Raw genomic sequence first — 15,660 nt, forward strand, 5'->3', positions numbered from 1 at the left:
TATATGCACTTAAGTCATGTGATCCCCCCCTAGATCAGGCATAGGCAGGCAAACCTTCGGGTTTTGGTACTACATCTCCCATGATGCTCTGACAGCCAAACTACTGCAAAAGCATCATGGGAGATGTAGTCCAAAACATCTGCAGTGCCGAAGGCTGCCCTAGATTAAATTGGTCCTCACCAAATTCGCCTCATGGTTAGCAGGGAGTCAAAAGAGATGGGGAGATTTATCAAAACCTGTCCAGAGGAAAAGTTGCCCAGTTGCCCATAGCAACCAATCAGATCGCTTTTTTCATTTTTAACAAGGCCTCTGCAAAATGAAAGAAGCGATCTGATTGGTTGCTATGGGCAACTTTTCCTCTGGACAGGTTTTGATAAATCTCCCCCTGTGACAGTGTTTGCCAACCAGTGTGCCTCCAGCTGTTGTAAAACTACATCTCCCAGCATGCCCGGACAGCCTTCGGCTGTCCGGGCATGCTGGGAGATGTAGTTTTACAACAGCTGGAGGCACACTGGTTGGGGAAACAGTGCAATAGGGAAATATAGAACTGACCGGAGCAGGAAAGGTTTCCTATGGGGATTTGCTCCTACTCTGGACAGTTCCTGGCATGGACAGAGGTGTCAGCAGAGAGCACTGTGGTCAGACTGGAAAGAACTACACAACTTCCTGTGGAGCATACAGCAGCTGATAACTACTGGAAGGATTAAACATTTTAAATAGAAGTAATTTACAAATCTGTATAACTTTCTGCCACCAGATAATTTGAAAAAAATTTTTTCTTCCTCCGAGTACCTCTTTAAGGTGGGGGAGGAAAGAGGCATGCATGCTGCGGCTCAGTACATCCTCTTTAATGCAATCTAGAGCTGACAGTTCCCCTTTAAATAGAATCTTTCACCAATAACATTCTGTTGCTAGGGGACACCCCTGCATTCTCCTATACTGGGATCAGTCACCTACCCAGACGGTGATTTGCTAAGCAGGCCATCACTCCCGTCATCAAGGAAGGTGGGGGTCAAAGTGCCCAGAGGGCTGTGGTAAGTGCCTTAAAGGGGTACTCTGGTGAAAGACATTTATTTTTTATTTTTTTAAATCAACTACTGCCAGAAAGTTAAACAGATTTGTAAATGACTTCTATTAAAAAATCTTTACCCTTCCAGTACTTTTTAGCAGCTTTATGCTACAGAGAAAATTCTTTTCTTATTGAATTTCATTTTTGTCTTGTCTACAGTGCTCTCTGCTGACACGTGATGCCCGTATCAGGAACTGTCCAGACCAGGAGAAAATCCTCATAGCAAAACCTATGCTGCTCTGGACAGTTCCTGACACGGACAGAGGTGTCAGCAGAGAGCACTGTGGACAAGACCAAAAAAAAATTAAAAATGAAAAAGGAAAATAATTTCCTCTGTAGCATATAGCCTCTAAAAAGTACTGGAAGGGTACAGATTTTTTAATAGAAGTAATTTACAAATCTGTTTAACTTTCTGGCACCAGTTGATTTAAAATAAAAAAAATAAAAATTAATAATAATAATAAACTGTTTACCTTTTTATTTTTTATTAACATGGGAGTCAATGTGAACCGTTCAGAACCGTATGTGCGTACGGTTCTGTCCAGTTTTTTACTTAGCACAGTTTTTTTTCTTGGAATTTCAATCAAACAAGTGAAACTTTATTCATAATGGAGTGAAAAGTTAAAAAAGGAAAAGTTTTTTCCTTAACAGATGCAACCGGACATCATTTTTCAAACCGTATACGATTTTTAACTGTATACGGGTTAACAGTTGTACACATTTTGATACAGTTTAGGTTGCATTCACACCTCGTTTTCACTGTACGGGTGCCAGATTCGGCTGGGGGAGGGGCAAACCGGGCACTTCCGTACCCCAGCCGGATCAGCGCTGAAATCCATTTACTTTAATGAGCCGACCGGAGTCAAACGGTGACTCCGGTCGGCTCATTTTTGACCCGTATTTGGTTTTGTGGCCGGACCTAAAACCGGAGTATACTATGGTTTTAGGTCCGGTCAGGAAACCGCATACGGTGCAAAAACGAACCGACCGGAGTCACCGTTTGACACCGGCTCATTAAAGTAAATGGATTTCAGCGCTGGCCCGGCTGGGGTAAGAGAGTGCCCGTTTGCCCCGCCCCCAGCCGGATCCGGCACCCGTAACGTAAAAACGTGTGAATGCAGCCCTAGTCTGGTTTTGAGGAATTTGATTTTCATCCAAAACCTGATACAGGAACTGTATTGCAAAAACGTGGTCTGAATGCAGCCTAATACTCTACACCAGTGGTCCCCAAACTGTGGCCCTCCAGATGTTGCAAAACTACAATTCCCAGCATGCCTGGACAGCCAACGGCTGTCCAGGCATGCTGGGAATTGTAGTTTTGCAACATCTGGAGGGCCACAGTTTGGGGACCACTGCACTACACTAATAAAAAAAAGAGGGGGCATTTTTTGTGGCATTTTGTCCCTGTGATAGGATTGTTTCTTGTAGATTCCAAAGCGCCTAAAAGTTCGCTATCATGTCAGGAATTGTAAATGGACCTACGAGAAATTGGGCGGCCATGTTTGCGAGACCTGGAATCATTTTGTGGTTTACCATTCAGCCTCTCCCCATCATTATGGTCTCGCCTAAAGCCATGTTCTGGCATGGAAAATTTCTGTGCGGACATTCTACCAATGTTGGAGAGCCGGCAGATTTGACAAAATTAAGGCAAAAAAAAACACAGCCAAGGGGCCTTTTACATGAGCAGATCAGGTCCCGGTCAGCTCAATTATTGTTCAGGCTGCAGGTACAAATCATTTGTGCAGCCCTTTCATTTCATCAACGTCGGACGCACATCCCCTATTTACACAAATTAGCAGTTTCTCCATTGTTGGTCTTTTTTTTTTTTTTTTAATAAACATTTTTTTAGTTGACATTCAGCCTGTGTAAAAGGGCCTTAAAGGGGTACCAAGTTGCTAGACATCTTATCCCCAATCCTTTGGCTAGGGGATAAGATTAGAGATGAGCGAACTTTCAGTAAATTCGATTCGTCACGAACTTCTCGACTCGGCAGTTGATGACTTATCCTGTGTAAATTAGTTCAGCTTTCAGGTGCTCCGGTGGGCTGGAAAAGGTGGGTACATTTCTAGGAAAAAGTCTCCTAGGACTATATATCCACCTTTTCCAGCCCACGGGAGCACCTGAAAGCTGAACTAATTTATGCAGGATAAGTCATCAACCGCCGAGCCGAGAAGTTTGTGACGAATCGAATTTACTGTAAATTCGCTCATCTCTAGATAAGATGTCTGATCATGGGGGTCCAGCTGCTGGGACCCCCACGATCTCTGTGCAAACACCCAGCGTTCTGAACATTATTTTCATAATGCAGGGTTTGGGAGGCCATGGTTGACATCAAGCCACGCCCCCTTGTGCCGTCCCATCACGCCCCCTCCATTCATGTCTATGGGAGGTGGTGTGACAGCAGCCGGACACCGCAATCAGACATCTTAGGGGGATAAAATGTCTAGCAATGGAGTACCCCTTTAAGTTTGCACATGTGACATTTAATTGGGGGTACAAGTCCTATTTTCCAAAATTACCGTTAAAAAGGCCAATTGGGATTGTGCATAACGCAGTAAAATCACCATATTTTTACCGCCATTTTGGAAAATAGCATTGGTAGATTCCACGTGTGAATTAGGCAACTTCAGTAAATCAGGACAGATGGGAAGAGATTGATCTCTTTGTTCCCCATAGCAACCAATCACAGCTTAGCTTTCATTTCTCATATTGCTCTGGTAAAAAGAAAGCCAAGTTGTGATTGGTTGCTATGGGCACTAAAGAGAATGAAAGCCGAGTTGTGATTGGTTGCTATGGGCAGTAAAGAGAATGAAAGCTGAGTTGTGATTGGTTGCTATGGGCAGTAAAGAGAATGAAAGCTGAGTTGTGATTGGTTGCTATGGGCACTAAAGAGAATGAAAGCTGAGTTGTGATTGGTTGCTATGGGCACTAAAGAGAATGAAAGCTGAGTTGTGATTGGTTGCTATGGGCAGTAAAGAGAATGAAAGCCGAGCTGTGATTGGTTGCTATGGGCACTAAAGAGAATGAAAGCCGAGTTGTGATTGGTTGCTATGTGCACTAAAGAGAATGAAAGCAGAGTTGTGATTGGTTGCTATGGGCAGTAAAGAGAATGAAAGCTGAGTTGTGATTGGTTGCTATGGGCAGTAAAGAGAATGAAAGCTGAGTTGTGATTGGTTGCTATGGGCAGTAAAGAGAATGAAAGCTGAGTTGTGATTGGTTGCTATGGGCACTAAAGAGAATGAAAGCTGAGTTGTGATTGGTTGCTATGGGCAGTAAAGAGAATGAAAGCTGAGTTGTGATTGGTTGCTATGGGCAACAAAGCATTTTACTATGCTGACAATGCTGTAAGGACGCATTCACACTACGTATTTTCCAAGCAGCCTCTCACTGTTTTCAATGGGATTCTGCTTCACCTTTCACACTACCGAATTTCTGTGGCGGAGGCTTCACCGGACATTTTGGATCCCAGATAGAAGATGTTTAGTCTTTCGGCTGTAAATCCACTCGGAAATATATTGTCGTTTACAGCGCCTTTCCGAGCGTGAATAGGCTCTAAATCTCCCCCCAGTGTTTTTTTCAGCTGCATTTTTTTCTGCGGTATTTTCACGTTACAAATCATGTAATCCACTGATCATGTGATTCAAAGATTTCTCTGAATGTGAAAAAAGGTTACAAAACACACACATTTACGTATTTTTTTAACCCCTTAAGAACGTTGCTCATTTTTCCTTTTTTGCGTTTTCATTTCTTTCTTCCTCGCGCCTTTTAATAGCCATAACTCAATTTTTTTCATTTACACACCCATATGAGAGACCAATTGTACCTTGTAATGACTTCCTTCATTTTTCTATAACATGTGCTCCAAAATGGAAAAAAATATATATATTTGTGAGGAAAATATAAAAAAATGTATGCTTTTTTTTTCTTTATTTTTTTTCCATCACATTTCATACTATTTTAAAAATGTCATTATCTCTTAACGTATTATACAAAAACAGAAACTTTTTTTTCTATTATTAAGTACCCCCCCCCCCCCCCCACACCCAAATGCCACCCAGACCCTTCTGAGCTTCTTATTTACGCCCTTAACCGTACGGTCAGGCAAACATGTTTTCTATAACTTTTTTTTTTCGTATCCAAGATTGTACGAGAGATCACTTTTTGCGCCGTGATCTGTAGTTTTTACGCCATCAACCGTAAAGCATAATCATTATTTTTTGTTATGTAAAAAAAAAAAAAAAAAGGTTTATATGGAAAATAGGAAAAGGGGGGGGGGGGGGGTAATTTAAACTTTTAAAATGGAAGGGGTTAATGTATGTGTGGTAAACGATTATTATTATTTTTTTATTTTATTGGTCCCCTTAGAAGAACTGTATAAGGAATCATTACATTCCTATATTCCATATAAATCAATGCAGTTCTGTTGAACAGTATTGATCAGTGTACTCTGCGCTTGATTAATACAGCCTGCCTAGAGAAGGCTCTATCGATTGCAGAGCCGTGGCTAAAACCGAAAGAACCTCAATAGCGGATTGCGTTTCCACCCGATCACTGAATGCTGGCTATTAGCGGTGGCCCCCAGCTACTGTAATCAGCTGGGGGGCTGCCCATTATTGTGCGGGCTCAAGACAGGAGATCGCTCCATAAACCCTTAATGGAATCATGAAGTGTAAACACGTCATGGGTGGTTAAAGGGGTACTCCGCTGCTCAGCGTTTGGAACAAACTGTTCTGAACGCTGTAGCCGGGAGCTCGTGACATCATAGTCCCGCCCCCTCATGATGTCACACCTCGCCCCCTCAATGCAAGTCTATGGGAGGGGGCGTGACAGCATCACGCCCCCTCCCATAGACTTGCATTGAGGGGGCGGGGTGTGACATCATGAGGGGTGGGGCTATGACGTCACAAGCTCGCGATGCCGGCTCCAGCGTTCGGAACAGTTTGTTCCAAATGCTGAGCAGCGGAGTACCCCTTTAAAGGGGTACTCCGGTGGAAAACATTTTTTTTATGAACTGGTGCCAGAAAGTTAAACAGATTTGTAAATTACTTCTATTAAAAAATCTTTACCGTTCCTGTACTTTTTAGCAGCTGTATGTTACAAAGGAAATAGTTTTCTTTTTTTATTTCTTTTTTTGTCTTGTCCACAGTGCTTTCTGCTGACACCTCTGTCCGTATCAGGAATGGTCCAGAGCAGGAGAAAATCCCCCATTGCAAACCTATACTGCTCTGAACAGTTCCTGACACGGATAGAGGTGTCAGCAGAGAGCACTGTGGACAAGACAAAAAAAGAAATTCAAAAAGAAAAGAATTTCCTCTGTAGCATACAGCTGCTAAAAAGTACTGGAAGGGTAAAGATTTTTTTTTTAATAGAAGTCATTTACAAATCTGTTTAACTTTCTGGCACCAGCTGACTTATAAAGACCTAAGTACCCTTTAAAGGGAGGACCAAACGTTAAAAAAAAAAAAAAACAATGGGGGAGAAGAAAACTGGAGCAGTTGCCCAGATAGATTGCTATTTTTTCAGAGGCCTTTTTAAAAAAAAAACAAGCGATTGGATGTCATGTGCAACTGCTACACTTTTCCTCGGCACAAGATTTTAATAAATCTCCCCCAATAGAAGTCTAGAGGTTAGAACGGCTACTGACTAGGAGGAAACCCTGCAGCAGTAGCCGTTGCAAAACTACAACTCCCAGCATGCTTCTTGTGAGCAGAAAGATCCATATCTACAATACACCACCAGCTTGCCATACAGGTTCAGGACACACAACAGTCGTCTGATATTAAGGTGGAACTCCGTATCGGTCTCTGTAGTCTGTAAATCACCACTGCAAACGATGGCGTGTCACTCCATGGTAAGCTGCACGCTCTCACTGGGACCATGCTGGTCGTGTTTCCGCGCTGAAAACAAGAACACGGGGACATATTCAAAGACTTGTGACAGAAATATTAACCCACACTGAGCCAATTAAAATTTTTAGCATTTTCGTTTTTTCCCTCCTCGCCTTCTTAGACCCATAGGGGGAGATTTATCAAAATCTGTGCAAAGGAAAAGTTGCCCAGTTGCCAATAGCAACCAATCAGATTGCTTCTTTCATTTTGCAGAGGCCTTGTTAACCCCTTAAAGGGGATCTCCGGTGCTTACACATCTTAACCCCTATCCAAAGGATAGGGGATAAGATGCCTGATCGTGGGAGTCCCGTCGCTGGGGACCCCCGGGATCTTGCACGCGGCACCCCGTTTGTAATCAGTCCCAGGAGCGTGTTCGCTCCGGGTCTGATTACCGACCACCACAGGGCCGGCGGCGTGTGACGTCACGCCTCCGCCCCCGTGTGACGTCACGCTCCACCCCTCAATGCAAGCCTACGGGAGGGGGTGTGACAGCTATCACACCCCCTGCCGTAGGCTTGCATAGAGGGGCGGAGCGTGACGTCATACGGGGCGGAGGCGTGACGTCACACCGGAGAACCCCTTTAAGGACGCAGCCCTTTTTCACCTTAAGGACTGAGCCCTTTTTCGCAATTCTGACCACCGTCGCTTTACGAATTAATAACTCCACAGAGCCATATGAAGCTTGTTGTTTTTTTTGTGCAAACAATTGTACTTTGTAATGACTTTTAGGGTACGTTCACACTGCGGAATCTCCGCGAGCTTCAGTTAGGCGGCCGCCGCTGAAAATACTTCGGCGGTAGGACCGCGGGGCACTGTGCTGTCACCATTGACGGCTATGCAGTACTCGAGGAATTCTGTGCAAAGAATGAACATGTTCTTTCTTTGCGCTGAAATTCCGCAGTGTGAACAGGTCTCACGGAAGACCCATTCACACTGATGTTACTCTTCACTGCGCGGATTTCTACTCTTGGAATTCCGCAGTGTGAATGTACCCTTATTTTACCATAAAATGTATGGCGCAACAAAACAATATTATTAGTGGGGGGACCCAAAAGAAAACCCAGATTTTGTTCATACTAAACACACTGCTTTTTATGGTAAAACCGACATGTTCTTGATTCTGTTGGTCAATACAATTAAAACGATACCAACGTTTACATGCTTTGCTATTTTTGTACTACTTTAAAAAAAAAATCAAACAAAATAAGTATGTTTTACCCTCTTAAGGATGCAGGGCGTACCTGTACGCCCTGAGTCAGCTCCCTTTCTATAATGCGGGGCCACGGCATGGCCCTGCATCATAGTGGGTCGGCCCCGGCCCCTAACAACGGTCGGGATCTGTGGCTAATAGCGCATGGCACTGATCACGGTGCACCGCGCTATTAACCCTATAGACCCAGCGTTCAAAGTTGATCGCCACATCTAAAGTGAAAGTAAACTACTCCCGGCTAGCTTAGTGGGTTGTTCAGGACCGCCGCGGCGAAATCATGGTGTCCCAAGAGCTGGAGGACACAAGGAGGGTTGCTACCTTCCTCCTGTGTGTCCAATCGCCGAATGACTGCTCAGTGCCTGAGATCCAGGCATGAGCAGTCAAGCAGCAGAATCATTGACCAATGGTTTCCTATGAGAAACCACTGATCAATGTAAAAGATCAGTGTGTGCAGTGTTAAAGCCCCCGATGGGATAACAATGATCAGTATAAGAGATCAGTGTGTGCAGTGTTATAGGTCCCTATGAGAGCTATAAGATTGCAAAAAAAAAGTTAATAAAAATCATTTAACCCCTTTCTTAATAAAAGTTTGAATCACTCCCCTTTTCCCATTAAAAAAAAAAAATAAAAAAACAGTGTAAATGAAAATTAACATATGTGGTATCGCCGCGTGCCGAAATGTCAAAATTATACAAATTTATAATTAATTAAACTGCACAGTCAATGGCGTATGTGCAAAAAAATTCCAAATTCCAAAAATGCGTATTTTTGGTCACTTTTTATATAATGAAAAAATGAATAAAAAGAGATCAATAAGTTCGATCAATACAAAACTTCAGATCACGGGCGGAGTACCCCTTTAAGGGGTGAAAAAAATAAAAATAAAGATTTAGAAGGGATGAAAAATGCAAATAGTGAGACTCTTACTAATGTAATACATCTCTAGCTGCTGGCGGAGGCGAATCTTCTTCATGTCATCGTAGAAATTGGGCTGTGACGCAGGTTCCACTGTCGGTGGCACGGTAAAAATTCTCATGATCTTTCTTTTATTCCTGTAATAAAAATATTTTAGGATTTTATTCAAAGGGTGTCCTATCTGCTCCATCCAATCCCATGACCTTGGATAGGGGATAAGACGTCTGATCTCCCAACAAATGCCAGGTTCTGGCGGCAGTGGTCGTGACCTCATGCCACCTCCATTCAAGTCTATGGGAGGGGGCGACATGCCCAGTCCCATAGACATGAATGGAGGGGGCGTAGCGTGACGTTACGAGGGCCGTGGCCAGATAAGAATAGCTTCTTTAAAGGGGTACTCCGCTGCTCAGCATTTGGAACAAACTGTTCCGAACGCTGGAGCTGACGATGGGAGCTCGTGATGTCATAGCCCCGCCCCTCATGACGTCACACCCCACCCCCTCAATGCAATTATATGGGAGGCGGCGTGGCGGCTGTCACGCCCCCTCCCATAGACTTGCATTATGAAATTGCAATATTTATCTCCATAATCAGAATATGACATTTTACCCAAATCATGCAGCTGTAATGGTAAATAAAGAAGACGCTGTGGTTCTCAAGCATATGGTGAAGCCTCTTCAAACAGTGGTGGGGTGTGGGGGGGGGGGGGGGGGGTCAGACCAATTGTTAGGGGTGCTGCGGGGTCAGACCAAACGTCAGGAGTGCCGGGGGGGGTCAGACTGATCGTCAGGAGTACCGGGGGGGGGGGGGGGGGGGGGGGGGGTGTCAGACCGATCGTCAGGAGTGCCGGGGGGGGTCAGACTGATCGCCAGGGGTGCCGGAGGTCATGATCATGAAGTGCAAGCCCGCTAGCCACGTCACTGTCACCTGTAAGTAGCGGGTCCCTAACATAACATGGCACTGCGAACACCACCGCCACAACACCAGTGCCCACAGGGGGAACAGCCAACTGGCAGAGCATGCCACTCAAACCAGCCCCAGGGCCACGGCAGCAATGGACGCCGCACAGCACCACACCCTCAGCCCAGGCATATATAAATTAGCAGGAAGCTGCACAGGGCCCCTTCCTTTCTGGCTGCCTCCCAGTCTGACTGGGAGCACATGGTGCGTGAGCTTTTACACCTTGTTCGCACTGGTGTGTTGCTGTGCGGCGTCCATTGTGCTCTGCCAGTGGGTCGTTCCCCCTGTGGGCACTGGTGTTGCGGTGGTGGTGGTGGTCACCGCCCAGTGCTACGCCATTTTATGCTAGAGACATTAGGGACCCACTACTTACAGGTGGCCATGACGTGGTTAGTGGACTTGCACTTCATGATCATAAAGTTCACTAACGACCTGTTAGTTTAATAAATGTTGCTGAGAAGCCTTAGAGCATTGTGCATGTTGTGGATGTGCGACCAGGCTGTTTCCTCTAATTCTCTTCTAAATTAATACTGAGAATGAGCCATTGATTTTATATGTCCATACACAATAAATGACAGATTACACTGACAAACCAATGCATCTTCTGTCTGCAACACAGATAAGGAGCTGCCGAAGCATCTGGTCTCCTCTACTACATAAGCATCGTCAGCAGATTCATGGTGTCCTCACCCCGGGCTGTATGAAACAGCAGCAGGAGTAATGCTGGAGCCCGTCCGTACTTCACGCTGCCCGTGGTGCGGATGCCGTGGACCTGCTGACACTTTCTCTCTGCCTATTAAAAGATGAAAAAGAGACTCACTTTCTGGCATACATGAAAAGACCGAAGCTGACAAGGATCACGATCAGATAGACATTGGTGGCTTCATTCCAGGCCTCGTGGACAGAGTAGTCAATGGCCCCATCGTCTGCCATTACTCCAAATCCCTGGGCCATGTCCCATGCGAGTGACCTCTACTGTAGTAACTGCAAGAAAACGAGGCGACACACACATAAAAAATAATAGATTGATAAACAATGGTAAAAATAACAATACTGCAATAAAAAACAACAACAACAATCTGATTAAAAAAATGTCCAGTGCTTAGAAATGTATCCCTAAGACCCCCGCAATCTCCCATACGGGGCCCAACTGAGCTGCTAGGTGTGACGTTTCGGCACAGCAAGTCAGCTGGTACAAACACGCCCCCCTCCATTCATCCCATAGAAATTAAAGGGGTACTCTGGTGGAAAACATTTTTTTTTTTTTTTTTTAAATCAACTGGTGCCAGAAAGTTAAACAGATTTGTAAATTACTTCTATTAAAAAAAATCTTTACCCTTCCAGTACCTTTTAGCAGCTGTTTGCTACCAAGGAAATTCTATTCTTTTTGAATTTATCTTTTGTCTTGTCCACAGTGCTCTCTGCTGACACCGGATGCCCGTATCAGGAAGTGTCCAGAGCAGGAGAAAATCCCCATAGCAAACCTATGCTGCTCTGGACAGTTCCTGACACGGACAGAGGTGTCAGCAGAGAGCACTGTGGACAAAAAAGAAATTCAAAAAGAAAAGAACTTCCTCTGTAGCATACAGCTTCTAATAAGTACTGGAAGGATTAAGAATTTTTTTTTTATATAGAAGTAATTTACAAATCTGTTTAAAGGGGTACTCCGGTGAAAACCTTTTTTCTTTTAAATCAACTGGTGGCAGAAAGTTAAACATATTTGTAAATTACTTCTATTAAAAAATCTTAATCCTTCCTGTACTTATTAGCTGCTGAATACTACAGAGGAAATTCTTTTCTTTTTGGAATGCTCTCTGATGACATCACGAGCACAGTTCTCTCTGCTGACGTTATTATAATAATAATAACGCTTTATTTATTGTTGTCCTTAGTGGGATTTGAACCCAAGTCCCCAGCACTGCAAGGCAGCAGTGCTAACCACTGAGCCACTATGCTGCCCTTAGCATACATCTGCTATGCATGGTGATGTCAGCAGAGAGCACGGTGCTCGTGATGTCATCAGTGTTACAAAAAGAAAGGAATTTCCTCTGTAGCCTTCAGCAGCTTATAATTACTGGAAGGATTAAGATTTTTTAATAGAAGTAATTTACAAATATGTTTAACTTTCTGCCACCAGTTGATTTAAAAGAAAAAAGGTTTTCACCGGAGTACCCCTTTAACTTTCTGGCACCAGTTCATTTTAAAAAAAATAAAAGTTTTCCACTGGAGTACCCCTTTAATAGAGAGGAAACCATCTACCGGTAGACGACGCGCGCCCCTCACTGAGGGAGAGGGGATCCCATCCCAGGGATTGCGGGGGGTCCGATAAGTAAATGTTCACTATTTTTTTGTCCCCATAGTGGACTATTACATGGAATCTATCATTTAGCATTGATCAGTGTTATCGGCGCTCCATTACTTCAGGCTGCTAAGGCTTTCTGCAGGATTGGAGCGCCGATCAAATGGGACAGATGTAGGCAAGAGACCTCCGCCAGTCCTCTCAGCCGATCAGGACCCCGTGAATTGTGCCGCAGTGGTCCCAATCAGCTTTCTGGCAAGTTTTTTTTTCTTCTTCTAGAAACCGCAATAAACTTTCCTTGTGGCAACTAAAGGGGTACTCCCCCGGAAAACATTTTTTTTTTTTTTTAATCAACTGGTGCCAGAAAGTTAAACAGATTTGTAAATTACTTCTATTAAAAAATCTTAATCCTTCCTGTACTTATCAGCTGCTGTATGCTCCACAGGAAGTTCTTTTCTTTTTGAATTTCCTTTCTCTCTGACCACAGTGCGCTCTGCTGACACCTCTGTCCATGTCAGGAACTGTTCAGAGTAGGAGCAAATCCCCATAGAAAACCTCTCCTGCTCTGGACAGTTCCTGACATGGACAGAGGTGTCAGCAGGGAGAAAGGAAATACAAAAAGAAAAGAACTTCCTGTGGAGCATACAACTACTGATAAGTACTGGAAGGATTAAGATTTTTTAACAGAAGTAATTTACAAATCTGTTTAAAAATGTTTTCCAGGGGAGTACCCCTTTAATGCTGGACACCGGCCGGATAGGCTTCGCTATCCCCTCCCTGTGACTGACAACCAGCTGGAAGCCGAGCCCTGTACAGGATGGACCAGTGTTTCCCAACCAGGGGGCCTCCACGTGTGGCAAAACTACAACTCCCAGGATGCCCGGACAGCCAACGGCTGTCCGGGCATCCTGGGAGTTGTAGTTTTGCCACAGCTGGAGGCCCCCTGGTTGGGAAACACTAACCTATATTATATACTATTATATAGTCCATCATGCTGGGAGTTGTAGTTTTGCAACAGCTGGAGGCCCCCTGGTTTGGAAACACTAACCTATATTATATACTATTATATAGTCCATCATGCTGGGAGTTGTAGTTTTGCCACAGCTGGAGGCCCCCTGGTTGGGAAACACTAACCTATATTATATACTATTATATAGTCCATCATGCTGGGAGTTGTAGTTTTGCAACAGCTGGAGGCCCCCTGGTTGGGAAACACTAACCTATATTATATACTATTATATAGTCCAACATGCTGGGAGTTGTAGTTTTGCCACAGCTGGAGGCCCCCTGGTTGGGAAACACTAACCTATATTATATACTATTATATAGTCCATCATGCTGGGAGTTGTAGTTTTGCCACAGCTGGAGGCCCCCTGGTTGGGAAACACTAACCTATATTATATACTATTATATAGTCCATCATGCTGGGAGTTGTAGTTTTGCCACAGCTGGAGGCACCCTGGTTGGGAAACACTAACCTATACTATATACTACTATATAGTCCAACATGCTGGGAGTTGTAGTTTTGCCACAGCTGGAGGCCCCCTGGTTGGGAAACACTAACCTATATTATATACTATCATTATAGTCCAACATGCTGGGAGTTGTAGTTTTGCAACAGCTGGAGGCCCCCTGGTTGGGAAACACTAACCTATATTATATACTATCATATAGTCCAACATGCTGGGAGTTGTAGTTTTGCAACAGCTGGAGGCGCCCTGGTTGTGAAACACTAACCTATATTATATACTATCATATAGTCCAACATGCTGGGAGTTGTAGTTTTGCAACAGCTGGAGGCCCCCTGGTTGGGAAACACTAACCTATATTATATACTATCATATAGTCCAACATGCTGGGAGTTGTAGTTTTGCAACAGCTGGAGGCGCCCTGGTTGTGAAACACTAACCTATATTATATACTATCATATAGTCCAACATGCTGGGAGTTGTAGTTTTGCAACAGCTGTAGGCTCCCTGGTTGTGAAACACTAACCTATATTATATACTATTATATAGTCCAACATGCTGGGAGTTGTAGTTTTGCAACAGCTGGAGGCACCCCTGGTTGGGAAACACTAACCTATATTATATACTATCATATAGTCCAACATGCTGGGAGTTGTAGTTTTGCAACAGCTGGAGGCGCCCTGGTTGTGAAACACTGGGATGGACAGATGTCGTCTGAAGTGGCTGATAACAGGGAACAACAGAGCAGGATCAGTGTCCCTTTAACCCCTTCATGCATAGACAGTGATTTGTCACACACGTGACCAGTGGCCACTGCTGGACTTTGTGGTTCTTCCTCTTTATAAATGGCGTGGGGTGCGCGTCTATTACACAGATGCCGCTCTCCCGTCTACTACAACTCTCAGCATTCACATTCCCACCGAAGGAACTAAAACAGCGCATCCGTCTTTTTACCGGACTACCCTGCGTTACCGCATCCGCATCTCTCTCACCCGCAGTTATCCTCCGCTCCTGGGCGCGATCACGTGACGTCAAGTGCCCCGCCCCGCCCACTTCCTGGTTGCGAAGGAAGCGTCGCTCCGGCTATTGGTCACAGCTCCGAAGGACGGGATTGGTCGGCGCGGATGTGTCGTCATCAGACCAAGGCAGCCGAGTGCCGGTAGGAGCTACGCGGATGAGAAGCGGATTAGCGGCTAGTCAGGACTACGTTCACACTTTAACACGTTGCGGTAAATTAACGGCGCCTCAGCTGCGTTTTATTTGCCGCAAATTACTGTAAAAGCGGTAAAGAAATTTCGGTCATTCCCGACGACAAAAAAATAAATAAAAAAATCTTGCGGTAATTCGCAATTAGCAACACGTGAACGCAGCCTTATTAGGTTTTTTTTTTCCAGAATTTTTTTGTGCTTTAAAAATTAAAAAACAAACGGTGAAAAAAACAAAACAAATCATTTTTACCGGCCATTTATTTGTAAATTATTTATTTTATTGTGCAACTTTTTGTGTTTTTGTTTTTACGCAGCGCCTTTTACGCTAAAAATGACATGTTCCGTGTATTCTGTAGGTCAGTACGATTACAATACCCGTGTTTAACCCCCTGAAGAACACGCGCCATAAATGTTCGGCGCTGGAAGGAACTACTTTGCTCGCAGAGCTGTACATTTACGGTGGAGCCATGAAACCCCCCCCCCCCCCCCAAACTGTTCCAAACTCTGGAGCCGGTGCATTGCCGTGGAATGAGATTTGCCATAGAATGAGATGGTCCGCCTCCATCACATCCTATTGGCTCTCTGTTGTCACGTGACATATTTAAACGTCACACATCGATGCGCACAGCAGTGTCAGTTTGG

At 44.5% G+C, this 15,660-nt stretch overlaps 1 protein-coding gene across 2 annotated transcripts; it reads right to left on the minus strand.

The window, feature by feature from the left end:
• Window positions 1–6,200: 6,200 nt before the first annotated feature.
• Window positions 6,201–14,958, minus strand: SMIM19 (small integral membrane protein 19). Of its 2 annotated transcripts, none has more exons than XM_056548006.1 (4): window positions 14,765–14,824; window positions 10,863–11,026; window positions 9,095–9,219; window positions 6,201–6,966 (listed from the first exon to the last, which is right to left on the minus strand). In XM_056548006.1, the coding sequence occupies exons 2-4, from the start codon at window positions 10,994–10,996 to the stop codon at window positions 6,911–6,913; spliced, it is 315 nt and encodes a 104-aa protein (XP_056403981.1). In that variant the 5' UTR covers window positions 10,997–11,026; window positions 14,765–14,824; the 3' UTR covers window positions 6,201–6,910. The 2 variants fall into 2 exon arrangements, with proteins under 2 accessions (XP_056403981.1, XP_056403980.1); XM_056548005.1 differs by having other exon boundaries at window positions 6,202–6,966; window positions 14,803–14,958.
• Between the last annotated feature and the right edge of the window lie 702 nt (window positions 14,959–15,660).

This window comes from Hyla sarda, chromosome 12, assembly GCF_029499605.1.
Source record: "Hyla sarda isolate aHylSar1 chromosome 12, aHylSar1.hap1, whole genome shotgun sequence".
Taxonomy (NCBI): Eukaryota; Metazoa; Chordata; class Amphibia; order Anura; family Hylidae; genus Hyla; species Hyla sarda.

What these genes read in the sequence shown, in the direction of transcription:
- SMIM19 (XM_056548006.1), bottom strand. Translation starts at nt 10,996, where the DNA reads ATGGCCCAGGGATTTGGAGTAATGGCAGACGATGGGGCCATTGACTAC. An exon ending in CTTTTCATGTATGCCAGAAA is followed by an intron (nt 9,220 to 10,862) that starts GTGAGTCTCTTT and finishes TTTTTATTACAG; the next exon opens with GAATAAAAGAAAGATCATGA. An exon ending in GCTAGAGATGTATTACATTA is followed by an intron (nt 6,967 to 9,094) that starts GTAAGAGTCTCA and finishes TCTTGTTTTCAG; the next exon opens with CGCGGAAACACGACCAGCAT.